This window comes from Lactuca serriola, chromosome 4 (genome assembly GCF_051521515.1).
Source record: "Lactuca serriola cultivar US96UC23 chromosome 4, Lser_US96UC23_V15, whole genome shotgun sequence".
Taxonomy (NCBI): domain Eukaryota; kingdom Viridiplantae; phylum Streptophyta; class Magnoliopsida; order Asterales; family Asteraceae; genus Lactuca; species Lactuca serriola.
The window spans coordinates 179,112,881-179,131,482 of record NC_136411.1 but is presented as its reverse complement, the minus strand read 5'-3'; the positions used below and the strand labels follow the sequence as shown (position 1 = coordinate 179,131,482).

At 35.3% G+C, this 18,602-nt stretch overlaps 1 protein-coding gene across 1 annotated transcript; it reads right to left on the bottom strand.

The window, feature by feature from the left end:
* Positions 1-14,921: 14,921 nt before the first annotated feature.
* Positions 14,922-15,467, bottom strand: LOC145099031 (uncharacterized). The gene has a single exon (XM_079036618.1). The coding sequence runs from the start codon at positions 15,465-15,467 to the stop codon at positions 14,922-14,924; it is 546 nt and encodes a 181-aa protein (XP_078892744.1).
* Positions 15,468-18,602: the final 3,135 nt, after the last annotated feature.

Here is an 18,602-nt window from a genome sequence, read left to right as displayed (position 1 = left end):
GTAGAATTTTCCTACAACAATAGTTTTCACTCGAGCATCAAGATGGCACCTTACCAAGCCTTGTATGGACAGAAGTGTCGTACGCCGTCTTGTTGGCTTGAAGCCGGAGAGAAGCAGTTTATGGGCCCCGAGATAGTCCATGAGACTGCTGAGAAGTTGAAGGTGATTAGGGAAAGAATGTTAGCAGCCCAGGATCGTCAGAAGAGCTATGCTGACAAGAAAAGACGACCGATAACCTTTGAAGATGGGGATTCCGTTTTGCTTAAAGTCTCACCGTGGAAGGGACTTATAAGATTCGGGAAACGAGGAAAGTTGAGTCCAAGGTTTATTGGACCATTCAAAGTTCTTCAGAAGATAGGGAACCAAGCTTACAAGTTGGAATTGCCCGAAGAACTCAATGGTATTCATAACACTTTCCATGTGTGTTATTTGAGGAAATTCACGGGAGATGTTCCCGACATAATTCCAATCTCAGAGTTAAGGATGGATGAGAATAAAAGGCTGATCGAAGAGCCTGAGGCAATTGTTGACCATAAGACTAAGAAGTTACGACGCAAGATGGTCGACTTGGTGCTAGTCCGATGGAAACATTCGAATGGGCCGAATCTCACTTGGGAAACAGAGGATGACATGATGAGTCGCTATCCACATCTGTTTGCTGATGCATGATTCCGGGACGGAATCATCCTAAGGGGGAGAGAATTGTAACGCCCGGGTTTCAGGGCTAAGCATTTTTGTCAATGTAATAGTCTAGGTCAACTCTTGTAACTCTTTTTTTTGAAGTAATAAAAATGAAATATTTGAGTATTATGTGAATTATGTGTATTTATGTGCTTATAATTTAATTATAAATGTATAATTAATAAATAATAAAAATAAGCGTCAAAATTAAAGTATAAGATAATCCCGATATCTCTACATAAAGTTGTAGAATATGTCTCAAGGTTTTCGTACATATAAAGAATGCCGAAATCCGAGTTATAACGAAGAAGTTATGACCCGTCGAAGTTTTACGGCAAAACCGGCACGGCACCGGGAAGCGTAAATAGTGAATTTACGATAGAGCGAGATTTAGCCTTAGCAATCTAAACAAAAGTTGTAGAATATGTTAAACTAAGAGCGTCGATAAAAAGAACGCCCAAATTTGACTTCGTATGAGGAAGTTATGATTTTTCTAAGATTCGGCTTAGCAGTGCACGACCCGAAACTCGAATTTTAGTTCGAGCGGTTTTTGGCCTACGCAACCTAAATGAGAGTTGAAGATCTCATTAATAGGAACTCAACGGTAAAAAGATGGATGAAAACGGAGTTCGTATGAAGGAGTTACGAATTCTTCGCGGTCATTTAACAGTCTAAAGGCCTCCTACTGTTAAATTTGAGATCGGTCAAGAATTAGCTGACGGAGTCTAAACGAAAGTTGTAGAGTACGTCTTCACCTACGCGTGGATATAAAGAACGTCAAAAACGGAGTTCGTATGAACGAGTTACAAATTATAATAACATATTTACGTATTAAAATAAAGTATAAATCATGTATACGTACACATATATATACATATGTATATATCATTAGAAAGGTATCGACGATGCGGTCATTATAAGACTAATGTTGAGTTCTTTCGACATTAGTTTAGTACAAATATCATTAAATCCATTTATAATAGTATTATAGAGGGGTGTTTAGTTGTTTATATAACTAAAAGGTCATTAAGTAATTATGGAGGGTAGTTTTTGAAAATTCAATTAGTATAAATAAGAGCCTTGGGCTCTCATATTTCTTGCACCATTCTCTTGATTCAAGAGTCTTTCTCTCCTTATCCCCCGAGCATTTCGGTCCCTCGTGATTCGACTTCTCTTTCTGTAGCTTAGTATAGTAAAGTGAGCGCTGAAGCGCTGCACGAATCTTTCTTAGAAAGATTCAGCGACGAAGTTCTGCCCCTGCAGAGCCCGACTCCTAGCTAAAACCCCCTTGTAAGTAAGTTATGCTTACCTTATTTTAGTATAGCTTATATTTAAAATTAGTATTGTTATTATGAACTTATAATAAATATTTGAGCTATTATTATAACTTATATAAGTGCCGTTATAATATTTTTTTAACTACTCGCGGTACGGGGAATCTGGTTTAAAGGGCCGCATAGGGTTGTTGGATTTCAGAAGTGCTATATGCCAAAATGGTCCTGCCCTCCGGTGTTTTATGTCTGGCCCCTGTCTGTACATAGTGGTTGGAAAATATTGTTTAACGCTTATATAATAATAATAATAATAAGACTAATAGTTGGTCACGGTAAATATTAGACTAAAATTTAGCGATAATAATGTTAGGTTTCGTCAAAGGAAAATAGAATCGTTAGAAGCAAGCGCTGCCCGATTTTGGAATCATCACCTTAACAAGTGAGTGCATAGTTACTTTCAGCTTACACATAGATATGAAGTATTTTATATAAATTACGTGCTATGTGTGCATATCTACGAAAATGTTTTGGACGAGGGATTACGGATATAGGCCTGTAGATATGAAATAATGTAGTAAGGCTTATATTGTACTGTTTATGCTTTTGATCTGTACGAACATGACATCCCGAGTCTTTTAATGAAATACATTTCTATGGAAATGCTTTTGATAAATCTTTATCATATTTTTGTTTTGGGACAAATTCCGCAACACTTTCATTTAAAATGTAACTCTGATTTTTAAACAAAGCATAAACAAACCGGTCTTTTGTGGCCGTGATTTTGGGGATGTCACAAAATCGGATTTATATTGATCTAATATGATAAGGCAACTATCCTTAAGTAAAAACAACAAGAAATCCCGAAGTTTACTCCATCTGACGAGTTGACTCGTCGAGTTCAGCTATGGACTCAGCGAGTCCAGCCTCCAGAACACCAAAAATCGAATTTATCAAACATATAATGCATCAATACAATAGAAACCAATCTAGGCTCTGATAGCACTGATGGGTTTTGGTCATAAGACATCCTATGTGCTCATACAAACCCTAATGCTTGGATCTAGGTTTCTCTATTGTACATGCAAGTTATCCAAGACAATAAACCCTAATTCTAGCATTCAAGTAATCATATTAACATGAGAATAGGTTTAAGATGTTACCTTGAATTTTATGTAGCAATAACAATCCCAAATCTCCTTGTATTGACTTTAGAAAGCTTAGAGTCACAATTGTCACTCCTCTAATGGTTCACAAACACCATAAGCAAGAAGATGAAGAGGAGAGAGGATGGAGGCTGCCCAAAAACGTCTATAAACCCTAGAGAAGTCTTAGCCCCGTTTTTGGGTCATAAGGGTCACATATATATAGGAGACTATTAGGGTTATCTAACAAGGAAACCCTAATTTGGATGCTTAAGCCCTAAGCAACCCATGGACTCCTTTAATTAGGGCCTTGGACGATTTCCTTATGGGTTTCCCCATAGAATTCGTCCACTCCTTAATTTAAGACAATCCATAGCCCAAATTGCAATTATCCCATAATTACAATTCTAGTCCCTTAAGTTTAATTAATCTCTTTTAGTCACAAAACTAATTACCAATTAATTATTGACTAATATTAATTAAACATTATGATTTCTCCTTTAATATATTATTCTCATAATATATTAATAAACCATATTTAATCATTTCTCTCCATAATTCATCCTATCAAGTTGCTTTGGTGAAGGCAACCCAAAAGGACCATGCACCATCAGGTCAAGTACATACCAAAACAGTTATGGACTTAGACACTAATCCAACAAAAATTTCCATTTGGACTAAGGAATGTAGGGGAAACATACCAGAGGCTAGCAAATAAAGTTTTTGAGCCACAAATCGGTAGAAACATTGAAGCCTATGTGGATGACATGGTCGTCAAAAGCAAAAATGACAGCTACTTCCTGCAAGACATAGCGGAAACCTTTGCCAACTTAAGAGCCGCAAACATGAAATTGAACCCACAAAAGTGTATATTTGGGACGGAAGAAGGAAAATTCTTAGGACACATCATCACAAAGGATGGAATAAAAGTGAACCCTAAAAAGATGGAAGTACTACTAGAAATGCGATCACCGAAGAAAATAAAAGAGGTGTAAGCACTAAATGGTAAATTGGCATCATTGGGACGTTCCCTGGCCAAATCTATAGAGAAAACATACCCTTTCTACAAAACGCTAAGAAGAGTATTAGACAAAATGATTTTCCGATGCACAGAAGAAGCTGAGAGCACATTCCGCAAACTCAAAATTACGTTAGCCGAGCTACCCACTCTGACATCGCCGATCCCGGGTGAGGTTTCCATGTACTTGGCGGCATCAAGAACGAAAACCGGTGCAGTACTGGTGGCAAACAGAGAAGATAAACAAATACCCATATATTTTGTAAGCCGTATACTACAAGGAGCAGAGCTGGGGTACTCAGATATGGAAAGATATGGAAAAACTAGCGTTATGCTTAGTTAACGTGGCAAGAAGACTAAGAAGGTATTTCTTGGCATATACCATTGAAGTACTCACAATACTGCATTGCATCAAGTAATCTTACAACCAGAGAAGTCAGGGAGACTAGCTAAATGGGTCATGGAGTTGGGAGAACACGAAATCATTTTCAAACCATGAACTAACATAAAAGCACAGGCACTAGTAGACTTCATCACTGAAATAAGAGGCCAAAGGGAAGTGTCATCGATACATGGATCAGATGTCAATATCAAAAGCACAGACACAATGCAAGAAAACCAATGGAAATTGTTTTCAGATGGGCCCTCCTATACAAAAGGTGTGGGAGCTGGCTTGATATTAATGTGCCCATATAGAGAAGAGGTAACCTACACGTTAAGTTTCAATTTTCATGTATCAAACAACGAATCGGAATACAGATCACTCATCTCAGGATTTCAATTGGCTATCAAGATGGGGTGTGAACACATACATGCCTTTATAGACTTGATGATAGTGACACTTTAGAACTAAAACACCTTCTATTTCTTTATGCTTATCAACATGACCAACTTAAAGGACGCATTGCGATTAATACAGCTGGCATGCACCAATACCACTACTTGGTCACGTCCTAAAGCCAACCAAAACCCTTATTCTTTTTTCATTAAAATAAAGAAATAACATACCAGGAAACATAAATGAAAACTTGTTTCTTGGATTGTTGTTGTGGATAAAGTGATGGCTAAATTTTCCTATTGGAAAGTTAAGACTGTGTCAGTTGGAGAAACATGAAATTTTTTATATTCAATATTAGGAGCTTTACTGATTTATTATATGTCTCTTTATAAATCTCCTATACGCATTTTAAAGAAATTAGACGCTCTTCGCAATAACGTTTTTGTAGGGGTTTATTTGGATGAAAGAAAATTTACTAGGATAAGCTGGAATAAAATGTTGGCTCATAGGAAAGTTGGTGATTTGGAGTGGAGTAGTCTCTTTACTATGAATAGAGCTATACATTTCAAGTGGGTGCGATGCGTTTTCTATATCATTAAGGAAATTTATCATCCTAAAGGTCTAATTAGGTGTTCCATACCGTCTAACAAGAACTCTGTTTGGTTGGATATTTTTAAGTCTTTGGAGAATCTTAGATTCAAGGATGTTAGTATTTTACCTTTGTGTAAAAAGAAACTTGGTGATGATGAGTTGATTTTGTTTTGGTATGATATTTGGTTAGGGGACATTTCTCTAAAAAAACATTTTCGTAGATTTTATTCCCTTGATCTTGATAACCGGGCTAAGGTCAGATATAAGTTGGATAACTCTATTTAGTGAGTTCATTTACGAGATCTCTAGGGAGAGGGGGCGAAAGAATGCAACCATGGTCTCTTTAGGCATTTCTTTATTTTTTTGTTCTTTTTCTTATTTCAGATTTATGGTTTTTTTCGCTTATGAGATCGAGTGATTTTTCGGCAGCTTCACTTCATTATTTTATTGATGCTCACTTGCTTCCATCTTCGGTTTCTCCTATTCGTTGGATTTGGTTGTTGTTTATAAAGGTCAACATCTTTGTGTTGCGGTTGAGTTTGGATAGGCTACCAACTAGAGTAAATCAGGATAGGCTCGGTTTCCTCTCTCTTATGCTCTATTTGTGTTTTGATGTTGAAAATGACTTCAAATTTGTTTTTTTTCTTGGGGCTAATAATTTGAGTTTGCAAGTTACTAGATCGTGGGATTTGGTTGCACTTATTTTTGGTTCTTATGTTAATTGATTGGTTGGGTTTAAAGATCTATGCCTTCAATTAGGAATCAAGAAGTATCTAGAAGTGGTTTTCTATTTTTTGTGGTGGTTTATTTGGAGGCTAATGAATTCTTAGTTGTTTGCATCTTCACATCTGATGGTGGCAATTGGTTTTAATAACATTGTTTCTCGGTCATTCCGTTGGTGTAATGCTAGAGCTAGAAAATGTATAAATTGTGTTTTGTGGCTTTAAAACTCAAAATTGGCTCTTGATGTTGTTTGTGTAGCTTCTTACTAGCGTTTTTCTCAAATAAAATCCGTCGTTTAAAAAAAACAAATTCTTTATAAAATACACTTAACAAGGATTAATCAACACTCATAATAGAATGACTTTCAATACAATAAAATTATAGTTACAATTTGGAAATAATGGATGACCAAACTCCAAAACCCTTCGAAAAACAACCAACACCCGAAAAAACCCTAGAGCCAGGTCAAGATATGTTGGTTGGATGTGTTGGGTTCACAACAAAACTTACAACTACAAATTAGAAACCATTTTGGGACATTCTTGTGTTGTGTTCAGTCCCGTGTCTGCATGAATCGTTCTTAGTTAAGTTATAGTAGTACGAATTAATACTAATACTATAACAAATCCTATAAATATTTGGACTTGCTTGATACAAAGCAAATGAAACCATAAAGCTTATTGAGTGTTGACGCCATTGATCTCCTTAGTAATGGCAGGAATGTAGCTTGAACTCCTTGCAATTCCACCCTTTTCACATGGTCTCTCGGACTTAAAGATTTACCTCTAAGTCCAGTCTTCTTCAAATGATAAAACATGTGGGGCCCACTAAACTCTTTCATCTCCTCTAAGTTCCTAACCTAGATCCATCATTCCCTTTCACTTAAACTCATCCCTCGTTCCTCTCCATAACCAGAGCTTTCGCTAGAACCCTAAATCTACACCATCACTGCCATCATCTGGGATACATCAAACGCAGGAAGCACCTCCCTTTGCCGAACCTAAATCACTTAACCATCGTCGCCTTGGCGAGTGTTTCGTTCCACTATCGCAGGTGGAGTACTGTGTCCAAGAGCCACCCGCCGCCTGCTAAAACCCACTGAAAACCCATGGACCACCATCTACTTCGTCTCTCTCTCTCTCTCTCTCTCTCTCTCTCTCTCTCTCTTCACTCCGCTCTCTACTCCGGATCCTCAAAGATCATTGGATGTGACAACCGTTAATTTTCGGTCAAGTCAAAGCCAACTAAAGTCAACAAGTCAAACCGGTCAACTCAATTTGTCGTGAGTACTAGAGTTTACGTTATGTAACTTCTAAACAACTCTCTATTCTAATGAGAGATCATAAATCGAAAAGTGCGTTCACCTAGATCTCCTTAACCTAAAACGGTGGTACGTGGAGAGCCAAACCGATAAAACAATGTTACATACTCATCGGGAGTATGCAAGATCCCTAATCAAGGCTTAACGGGGTTTAAGGACCTTGCAGTGCGTAGCCGGACACTCAAAAAGGTCACCAATGAAATCTCACCCACATATCTCTAAGTATGTGAAATCTCTCCCACATATCTCTAATTATGTGAAACCTCTCCCACATATCTCTAAGTATGTGAAACCTCTCCCACATATCTCTAAGTATGTGAAACCTCTCCCCCATATCTCTAAGTATGTGAAATCTCTCCCACATATCTCTAAGTATGTGAAATCTCTCCCAAATCTCTCTTTGTATGAGAAATCTCTCCAAGAATGTCAAATCTCTCCCAAATCTCTCTTTGTATGAGAAATCTCTCCAAGAATGTCAAATCTCTCCCAAATCTCTCTAAGTATGTGAAATCTCTCCCACATATCTCTAAGTATGTGAAATCTCTCCCACATATCTCTTTGTATGAGAAATCTCTCCAAGTATGTCAAACCTCTCCCAAATCTCTCTAAGTATGTCAAATCTCTCCCAAATCTCTCTAAGTATGTGAAATCTCTCCCAAATATCTCTCTGTATGTGAAATCTCTCCAAGTATGTCAAATCTCTCCTAAATCTCTCTAAGTATGTCAAATCTCTCCCAAATCTCTCTAAGTATGTGAAATCTCTCCCAAATATCTCTCTATATGTGAAATCTCTCCAAGTATGTCAAATCTCTCCCAAATCTCTCTAAGTATGTCAAATCTCTCCCAAATCTCCCTAAGTATGTGAAATCTCTCCCAAATATCTCTCTGTATGTGAAATCTCTCCAAGTATGTCAAATCTCTCCTAAATCTCCCTAGGTATGTGAAATCTCTCCAAGTATGTCAAATCTCTCCCAAATCTCCCTAAGTATGTGAAATCTCTCCCAAATCTCTCTTTGTATGAGAAATCTCCCCAAGTATGTCAAATCTCTCCCAAATCTCTCTGAGTATGTGGAATCTCTCTCAAATCTCTCTCGAAATCTCTCCCCAACTTTCTATAATCACTCGGGGCTTTCCGACCCCCGAAATTGGCGAAAATAGCCCAAAAACTGAAGTCTACGCGAAAAACGGACTTAAGGAAACGAACCCTCCGAACCGAAAGTACTATTCATGAACCGAACCGAAAGTACTATTCATGAAGGTCCGAACCGAGACTACTGTTCACCCGAACCGAACATCACATAAGAGAAAGGTCCGAACCGAGACTACTGTTCATCCGAACCGAACATCACATAAGAGAAAGGTCCGAACCGAGACTACTGTTCATCCGAACCGAACATCACATAAGAGAAAGGTCCGAACCGAGACTACTGTTCATTCGAACCGAACATCGCATAAGAGGAAGAACCGAACCCGAAGGTACTGTTCATTACTGTTCACAACAGTTCCTTCGGTTCTGGCTTCCCTTCGGACCGATCCGCCGGACTTCGCTTCTCTTCGGACCGAGCCTCGGATCAATTCTCGCTTCGCTTCTTCCTTCTGGCTCGCGCCTCTCGCGTCCGAACCGTGCACCACCTGACCGAACTTCGGCCTAGGTCCGAAGGATCTCGCTGGAAAACTCATTTTTCACCCCGTTTTCGCGTAATTTTGCGTTTAAGGCCCGTTTTTAATTGTTTTAACATGGGATTTTCACCAAAACTTTATTTTAAAATATAAGACCCCTAAATTAATGATTTAATCATATTTTAAGGGTAAAATCTTATCCAAATAAGAGTAGGTAAAATACAAAGGTAGAGTGTTGACTTTACCTTATACCCACTCCCACTCCATGATTAACCCACACTCCTCCCCACCATACCTTGTCACTTCCTTGTACTTTTTACCTCCCTCACAAGCCATCTCCACGTTTTGAGAGCTGGATATTCATCCTCTCTCCTCATTTTCTCTCATTTGTTCTCATTTCACAAGAAGATCAAACTCCTTTCTCTCTCACTTTCTCTCTCTAGAAATCCGAGATTCAAGGGCTGACCTTGAGTTTTTCCTCCACAATTGGTAAGCATAATCCATTTCCTTTATGATTATCTCAATTATTTCCACTCAAATCATGGATATCTTACACAAACTCCATTATATTTGTGTTAGAGCTTCGAATCTTCAAGCGACTCTTCAAGTGTTCTTGGGTTGAACACTTCTCTTCTTCAACACTTATCTACTGAAATCACACAAGGTGAGTTCATACCCCTACATTTTCATGTTTTCTCAAGTTTTTAGGGGGGGAATACAAGTTAAAACACCAAGAACATAACTAAATTCTTCTAACAACTTTCATTAGAAAAGTTGGACTCCATTCACAGACTGTTTTGGACATCTTAAACATTTAATTTTCAAAACTGTTTTAGGTGCATGAAGTTCCACTTCTTAGCTTTAAAATGGCTACTTGCACATCCCCATATGATTTTTCTACAATTTATGGTGAATTTTACAAAACTACCTATCATTTCAAACACCAATCCGGACCAGTCTGTGATTATGGACTTTTCCACCTAAGTTGCAGGTCATTAAAAATCATGATAAAAATTATGAGTAAACTAGACACATTTTGGGAACTCCCAGAATTTACAGATTTAGTTTTCGACTTCGTATGATTTTTCTATGAATTTTCAAAAACAGTGTAGAAAGGCTGAAAACTTGTTAACAGCTTGTAATTTTTATAACACTTTGTAATATGTTGAGCAAAGTGTATAATGTCAAGTTCTAAGTATTGAATGTGATACGTTGTAAATTTTATCATCATAAACTGAAAATAAGTTATTCATGATAAGATTATTCATCTATTTAGAACACGTATATATATATAAACTATAATAAGCATAGTTTAATGGATTTCATAATCCTAACGCTTTTTCATAAAAGAGTTCTTACATATTACAAACATTTTGGATAAACTATAATAGGTATAGTTTATGATACATCACATGACACACACGTACGAAAAGGGTACATTCATACAGAAAGATTTTACACTCCCGCATACAACTTGTAAACTTGTTAACCTAGATTGTGAGACATTCTCTTTCCGTACGTCCGAGTGCGGAATATAAAATCCTGTACGTTATAATCAGAGTCTCCCGGAGGGAGAACGTGATAGTTGTATATAGATCTATATTGGGTTTGACACCCCACACCTTGCTGCTAGCTACAGTTGGACCTGCAGGTCTACGGGTGACAAATGTCATTTCAGTTTTACGACGCCTGAGAAACGTCGTGGCAGGTTCATTTAGTCTTAAGTATGATTATAGCGGCTCACATAAGGATATAACAATACATAAAGTTTACGGGAGTTTTATAAAACTTAAATGAGTTTTATGACGATTTTAAAATCACCTTTTATCTCAATAAGTACTGATACTACTGTCTACATTCGGTTTTTGGTATTTATGACTACACATCATTTGAAACCACATTTATAACTTTAAGTATAGACGATACTTGTTATTTTCTCGGTCCTGAGACTTAGGACTACATATACATTAAGTATTAACAAATATAAGAATCTGCAGGAACATCATTTAATTCAAGTGTGTTTATGTCAATTTAAGCACATTTTATTTTCCTTTAATAAGAAAGGTTACTTATACATTTTGGTCGTCGGTTATAAGACTACATTACACAAAATTTTATAAAGAAAATATTGGATTTTCTGAATACATATCATATCATTTTTACAAGGAAAACGGTCTATTTCTCCAATAAAATCTCTTATGAACTCACCAACCTTTGTGTTGACACTTTTCAAAACTACTTGTATTCTCAGGAATTCAGTGAAAACAGGAAACCAAAAACGTTTTGAGGATGGGACGATAAATCGTCAAACAGTCATTTTGTTTCATAATGTAATTGATTTGAATCATGTAAAACATATACATTGGTGTAACTTTTTCAGTTATATTTATGATGGTTGTATTTACTTTGAGCACTATTATACTCGTTGTTGTGATACTCTACATGAAGTCCTCCACCCTCGAACGTTTCCGCCATCCTTGGTTTGGGGGTGTGACATTGGATTCCCCTGAAATACCATTACCTCTCCTTCCTTTGCCCCTCTCCTTGATAATCTAGAACCGTAGCTGAGAACATCGCCTTCGTTCGATTTTCCCACCGACGTTTAGTTTCAGATCTATTATCGAACATTGATGTGTGGAGATGGAGATAAGTTTTACCAGAACCTCATTGTTTTTCTTTTCTCGATGGTGACAAAGTGTTTCAAGATTTCATCAAGTTCTGTTTCTGATGGAGATAATTTTTACCAGAACCATGTTTCTGATCAAGTTCGGTTCCTGATGGAGATAATTTCTAGATAAGATTCCATGTTTGATTTTGATTCAAGTTTGATTTTATAGTTTGTACCAAGATACAAACGCCCATTTTATGTTTAATTTTGAGATTTGATTACAAGGTTTGGTTTTATCTTTTTTTTTTTGTTTGCATCTGAGCTTTGAATTTGGTTTTGATATGTGGTTTTCGTTTAGTGTTAATTGTAGGCTTTGATTTTGTATACATTGATTCCTAATTTTGTTTGGTTTTGATTTTGTAAAGAGTGGTGGGTGTGGTAGTTGATCTGGTGCTTGATTTTGGTTTAATTTCTTTTGATTTTGTGTAAATTGTGGTGGTTGTGGGAGATGAACCATGGGAGGGGGGGGGGGGGGGGTGAGTAGGTGGACCCACTTATTTATAAATTACTTATAATTCATTTATTTTAATTAATCAATAAAAATAAATAACAAAAAACTAAAAATGAAAATACAAAGGGTAATATAGTTTTTATATCTTTACAAGAGATGAAAAATGCAAAAATATGATTTTTTAGGGACGAAAAATGCAAGAATATGATATGTTAGGGACGGTCGGAGTGCAAAAAAAAAGTTAGAGACTAAACACACAGTTTTGACCAAAGAACAGGGACGATTTTAGTAATTTGTTCTTTAATTTTTAATGTTTTCAATTTGTTTTGATTTTCAGATTGTAGTCTAGAAGGGAAGACTTTAGATTGAATACATGGTAGAATATGAGGGCTTTAGTCTAGAAGGGCATAATTTTAGTTTGAAAGATGAATGATAAAACTTTTATATAATTGATGAAAGTTTTTAATTTTACTTATACTGATGACACAGCTATATAGTTTTTGTGATGTGATGTTATATATCTTCTTTCTTTAGTTCGAGTTATATTCTCAAGTTAACATGTTTTGTGTAATTCTTTGATGTTGCTTTGTGTAACATATAACAACTTAAAGTCTTTAGTTATAGAAGTGTATGAATCAGTAAGTTTTTTTTGTTGAGCACATAAACTTAATTTCTAAAAACAGTTAGATTGGTTATAATTGATTCATGCAATTCCTTGTTCTCAAGAACTAACTTCATGATGCCTTCTTGAAATCTCTTTTTTGGGTTTACTTGGATAAACTTGATCTAACTTATTGGAAACAATAGATAACTGAAAATAAAAAACAACAAACCATAATTAATAAATCCAAGTCTGTTAAAAGAAAACTCTTTTATAGGACATGTCTAAAATAATAATTATATATTATTTGTATTAAAATTCTTAAATTGTTTATATAACCATCACATTATGAATAATCTTGAAAAGAAAAAAAATTCACTTTTGCTTTTGATATTTTGGTATTTGGTATTGTTATAATTAAGAAAAATATTGAAGTTAATATTTTAAAATAATAAGTATTGATATGGAAACGTAAATGTTTGTTAGTATGTTTATCTTTTGATTAATAATATTAGACAGGTTGGGAATTAAGAGTTATTAACGTTTAATTTTATTTTGTAAACTTTTTTGAGAAAAGAAAATATATGTAAAAATTAACTATTTAATTTTACTACATATCATCATCTTGTAACTATTATATTTGTATTTAGTTTTTTATTGTTTATTCTTTTCTGACAATAATTTCTAAATATTTGAGAATGACCAAGTTTAACCAAATGATTATGAAAAAATATTTTAGTAATTAAAGTGATATTTTTTTTCAATAAAAGGTAAATACAATAATGAATTATTTTATTTTAAACAACTAAAATGAATAATATATTAGTTACAACTGTCTCCTCAAATCTTTTGAAATATATATTTATATGATGTTGCATTGCATTACCCTACAAAACCAATGGATGTATTTTTTTCTTTTAATATAAAACAACCACTCTTTTGAAATATATATTTATATGATGTTGCATTGCATTACCCTACAAAACCAATGGATGTATTTTTTTCTTTTAATATAAAACAACCACGTATATTATAGATAATGTTTCTAAAATGAAACTAACAACAGAAAAAAAAGTATATCGATAAAAAGAACCGATAAACCAACAAGTGAGTATTACTAGATAGTATTTGACGTTCAACAAATCGATGCCTGAAAAAAGAAACTATAAACAAAAAGAAAAACCAAAAAACTATATATACCTATAAAAGGACCCATAGCAATAGATTACACAAGATTGGAAACTATTACACCCCTGGATCTACTTACCTAGCTAGAACTATTCGCTGAAAGAACTATCCGACACAAAACAACACGCTAAAAGGCTGAAACGAACTATCTGACACGAAAAAAAACTAATCACCGCATTGAACCATAAGGAACTATCTCGTGCCGCCACATCGCGCGAGTATGCTACTAGAAGCGTTTTTTTTTTTTTTTTTTTTTTTTGGAGGCTACTGAGTTCTTAGTTGTTTGCGTCTTAACAACTGATGGTGGCAATTGTTTTTGATAACATTGTTTCTTGGTCATTTCTTTGGCGTAATGCTAGAGCTAAAAAAATTGTATAAATTGTGTTTTGTTGCTTTAAAACTCAAAATTGTCTCTTGACGTTTGTTTGTGTTTATGTAGCTTCTTACTAGCGTATTTTCTGAAATAAAATCTACCATTTAAAGAAAAAAGAAACAAATTCTTTACAAAATAAACTTAACAAGGATTAATCAACACTCATAATACAATGACTTTCAATACAATAAAATTATAGTTACAATTTGAAAATAATGGACGACCAAACACCAAAACCCTTCGAAAAACAACCAACACCCGAAAAAACCCTAGAGCCAGGTCAAGATATGTTGGTTGGATGTGTTGGGTTCAAAACAAAACTTACAACTACAAATTAGAAACCCTTTTGGGACATTTTTGTGTTGTGTTCAGTCCCGTGCCTGCATGACTCGTGCCTAGTTAAGTTATAGGAGTACGAATTAATACTAATACTATAACAAATCCTATAAATATTTGGACTTGCTTGATACAAAGCAAATGAAACCCTAAAGCTTATTGAGTGTTGACGCCATTGATCTCCTTAGTAATGGCAGGAATGCAGCTTGAACTCCTTGCGATTCCACCCTTTTTCACATGGTCTCTCGGACTTAAAGATTTACCTCTAAGTCTAGTCTTCTTCAACAGGTCTCTCATGGCCTCAGCTTGACACAGAACCGGGTAAGCCCTATCGCGTTTATTGAAGCGAACACATGTATTCATATGACTACTCAAGGCCTCTTCTTTGTTCCCTCCATTTTTCTCCATCTCTTCCTTCACTGCTTCTGAACACAACCCACATATCCACTTACCATAATACCTGTTGTGCACCTTTTCCATGTACTCTGGCGTGCACTCTTCAATCATACCACAACATTCACACTTGGCATCCACCACCTCGGAGATTGTGGTCAAGGACTTGATATCAATGGCTTCTTTGCTCAACTCAAATGACATGTCTGACATAGTGCGTTTGAGTCCTTCAGATGCAAGTCTTGGTGGCTTGTTGAATGCATGTGGGTGATTGTAAGAGGTAACAATGGCGTCTCCATGAGGTGCCATGATAATTTACGACAAATTAACAACTGAGAAGTTGGTGAACTTAACGGGGATTGTATGTGCAGTGTTTTGATGATGAATGTTAGCTTAGTGTAGAAGGGAAGCAACGTCGGGGGAGTTATTTATAATGAGCAGAAAGTAGGGTGTTGTGAACCATGGCTATTCACATGTCGTTGTCAAATAAATGTTCGACATTATTAATCATGAATGTGAGGGATCTTTCGAGGGGTTTGATAAAGATGTCAACTTCTTAGTTAGTGTCGACATAATTAATATGTTCAATTGTTTTTAGACATAATTAGTATAATTAATATGTATGTTCTGGTTCGGTCAATGACTTAATACTACTAAAAAGGCCCGCAAGACTTTGCCCCACACACTACAAGATGTAAATTTTCAAAATAACACATATATGGGTCCTACTACTTAATTGATGTAAAAATCAATAATCTCAATATTCGTTAAAGTAATAAATTGCATATATAGCTTAATTTTGGAGGCCGATCGGTAAAATATGATTATAATGTTATTTGTTTGAATTTGATTTTATATCCCTTAGAGCCTTGCTTTCCTAGTGAATTAATTAATATTAATTTCATTAAATATATACATATCAACATTTGATATTTTAGGAAGATAGATAGAAATAAAATGTAGGAGAACGTGTGCGTTTATGTAGTGGAAATATTGCTATTATTTCACAATATAAAATTAAATAGCATAATCTTTAAAAAAAAAATACTAACTAGAATTCGAGTTGATGCAAGAACGGTTATGAGGGTCCATCAAACTGCGGAGGGAGTTCACATGTTGATATACTGCAACCATATAAAACCTAACCACCATTTTACACCACCAGCCTCACCAGACATCTAAAGAACCTTCTGTAACTTTCGTTTCACGTGGAAATTGCATCTCTGTGAGTCACAGAGATCATGAAATCAAGAGCTAAAAAAGGTTTGAAACCAAAAAGCTTTCGTGCATGCGGCGAGTTAGGGTTTATTAATGCAAGAAACTGTGTGGTCCATAAAACCGATCGAGGTACTCGTGACTCCATATCTTCGCTTCTAAGTATCTGTGGACTGTAGTCACTTCAAGTCTAGTTTGCTTTTGATTCTTTCAATCTGGGTTCACGAAGAAGGCGTCTCAGCCTCATGTAGATAAATTAAACCTATCCATGCATATTCATATACGTCGATCTTCAGTATAATTAATTTGATTTGAGGTTAATTTGAATTCCAAACCAATCATTTTCTGATTTTCCAAAACAACTGGTCGGCAGGATTTTGATTAATAGTCATATTTAATGCTTCAAATGTAAATACAGTTAACAGTGAGCATCAAGGCATTAGGCATCTACATGGCTTTGAACCCCAAACCAGACCTAGCGTGATCACGACTTGGAAATGGTTTTATTACGACCACCTTGCTTAAAAATCATTTCATTATTAAACCTTTTCAACACAATTACAATAAGTCCACAACTAAATCCCATTAATACTCCATAATTTCAATAATCAGTTAATCACCACAGCTACCATTTCTCATTTAAAGGCTAACTACAAGAATATGGAGCTATTGCAACCACACATATCCCGACGACACTTGTCGTCGCTACAGGTCTTACTATGCCGACGGCTTGTCATCGCCATTTCTTTTTCCAACTTTGACCCAATTTCTTGGACCAGGATATCTGTGCCGACGAAGTGTCGTCGCTACAAGTCTGACGGGAATGAACAATTTTTTCGTGGTATTCTGAAAATCTATGCCGACGACAAGTCGCCGGTATAGGTGTCGAGAAATCTATTTTCATTTATTTTTATTCCATGGTGCAGACTATCAAAACGACGTAGTTTTTTGGAAGCTATCTCGACGACATGTCGTCGGCATGCCACGTGGCGATCCGCGTGAAATATCTATCCCGACGACTTGTCGTCGGAACAACTTTAAAATTTTTTTTTTCAGCAAAAAGTGGAACGACATCGTTTATATAGACCCTATACTGACAACATGTTGTTGACATAGAAGTTTACCCTAACAGACCATAGTCGATCGTTCATTTGCACAATGACAACCAAAATCATTTTCTCTCCCGATGAAAATCACAATCGTCCCTTAATAATCAGTGACCAGCAGCATGTAATCTCTTCTTCTAGTTTTTTACTCCGATTTCTTTCTTTATTGTTGTTTGGTCAAGGTTTTTACCTCGAATTTGGGTTTTTTTTTTTTGGTGTTTATAGTCGTTCACCACCTTTGCGCTTCACCACCGTCCCTCCTCCACCACCTTCAGCCTTCCCCACCGGTGACTCCACCCTCCTTCTAGCTTCTCTCCTCCACCATCACAGCAAGTAAGAATTTGGGGGGTTCTTCGTTTTTTTTTTTTTTTTTTTTTTTTTTTTTTTTTTCTTTTTTCTAATTTTGTGTATTTCCGGTGACTACCAGCCACCACCGAAGGACTACCATCAAATTCTACAGTTGGAATCCGACTATCACAAAAAGAAGAACGAAACATGTTAGTTTTTTTTTTTTTTTTTTTTTTTTTTTTTTTTTTTTTTTGAAATTATATATGTATAAGTTTATATAAAATTGAAATTGATCATTTTATGATTATAGGATTGTGTTGTTTGTTTGGTATATGTATGATTGTGTTGTTTGTTTGGTATATGTTTGTCATTTGTTTGTTTAGGTTTATATGAAATTGAAGTTGTATGTATAAAATGTTAATTTACTTGCTTAATGTTATATGAAATTGAAATTGCGTTTAAAATATTATTTGAATTCAAATTTCTTTAGGTACATATGAAATTGAAATTGTATGTATACAATGTTAATTTACTTGTTTAGGTTTATATGAAATCGAAATTCAGCATGATTATGAAATATGTATGATTGTGCTCTTTTTTTAGGTTCATATGAAATTTTATGTATAAAATGTAAAATATGTATGCTTGTGTTACTTGTTTAGTTTATTAGCTTGAGTGCATGAAGTGATAAAGTGTTTAATTTTTAAGTTAAAATGTTTGTCTTTAAATTCATGATAAGTGCTTTAGTGATAAGTTAAAGTTTTTGTATTTAATTATGTATGATAAGTTATTAATTAACTTGATGATTGATTAGATCTATGTAACAGGTAAGCGA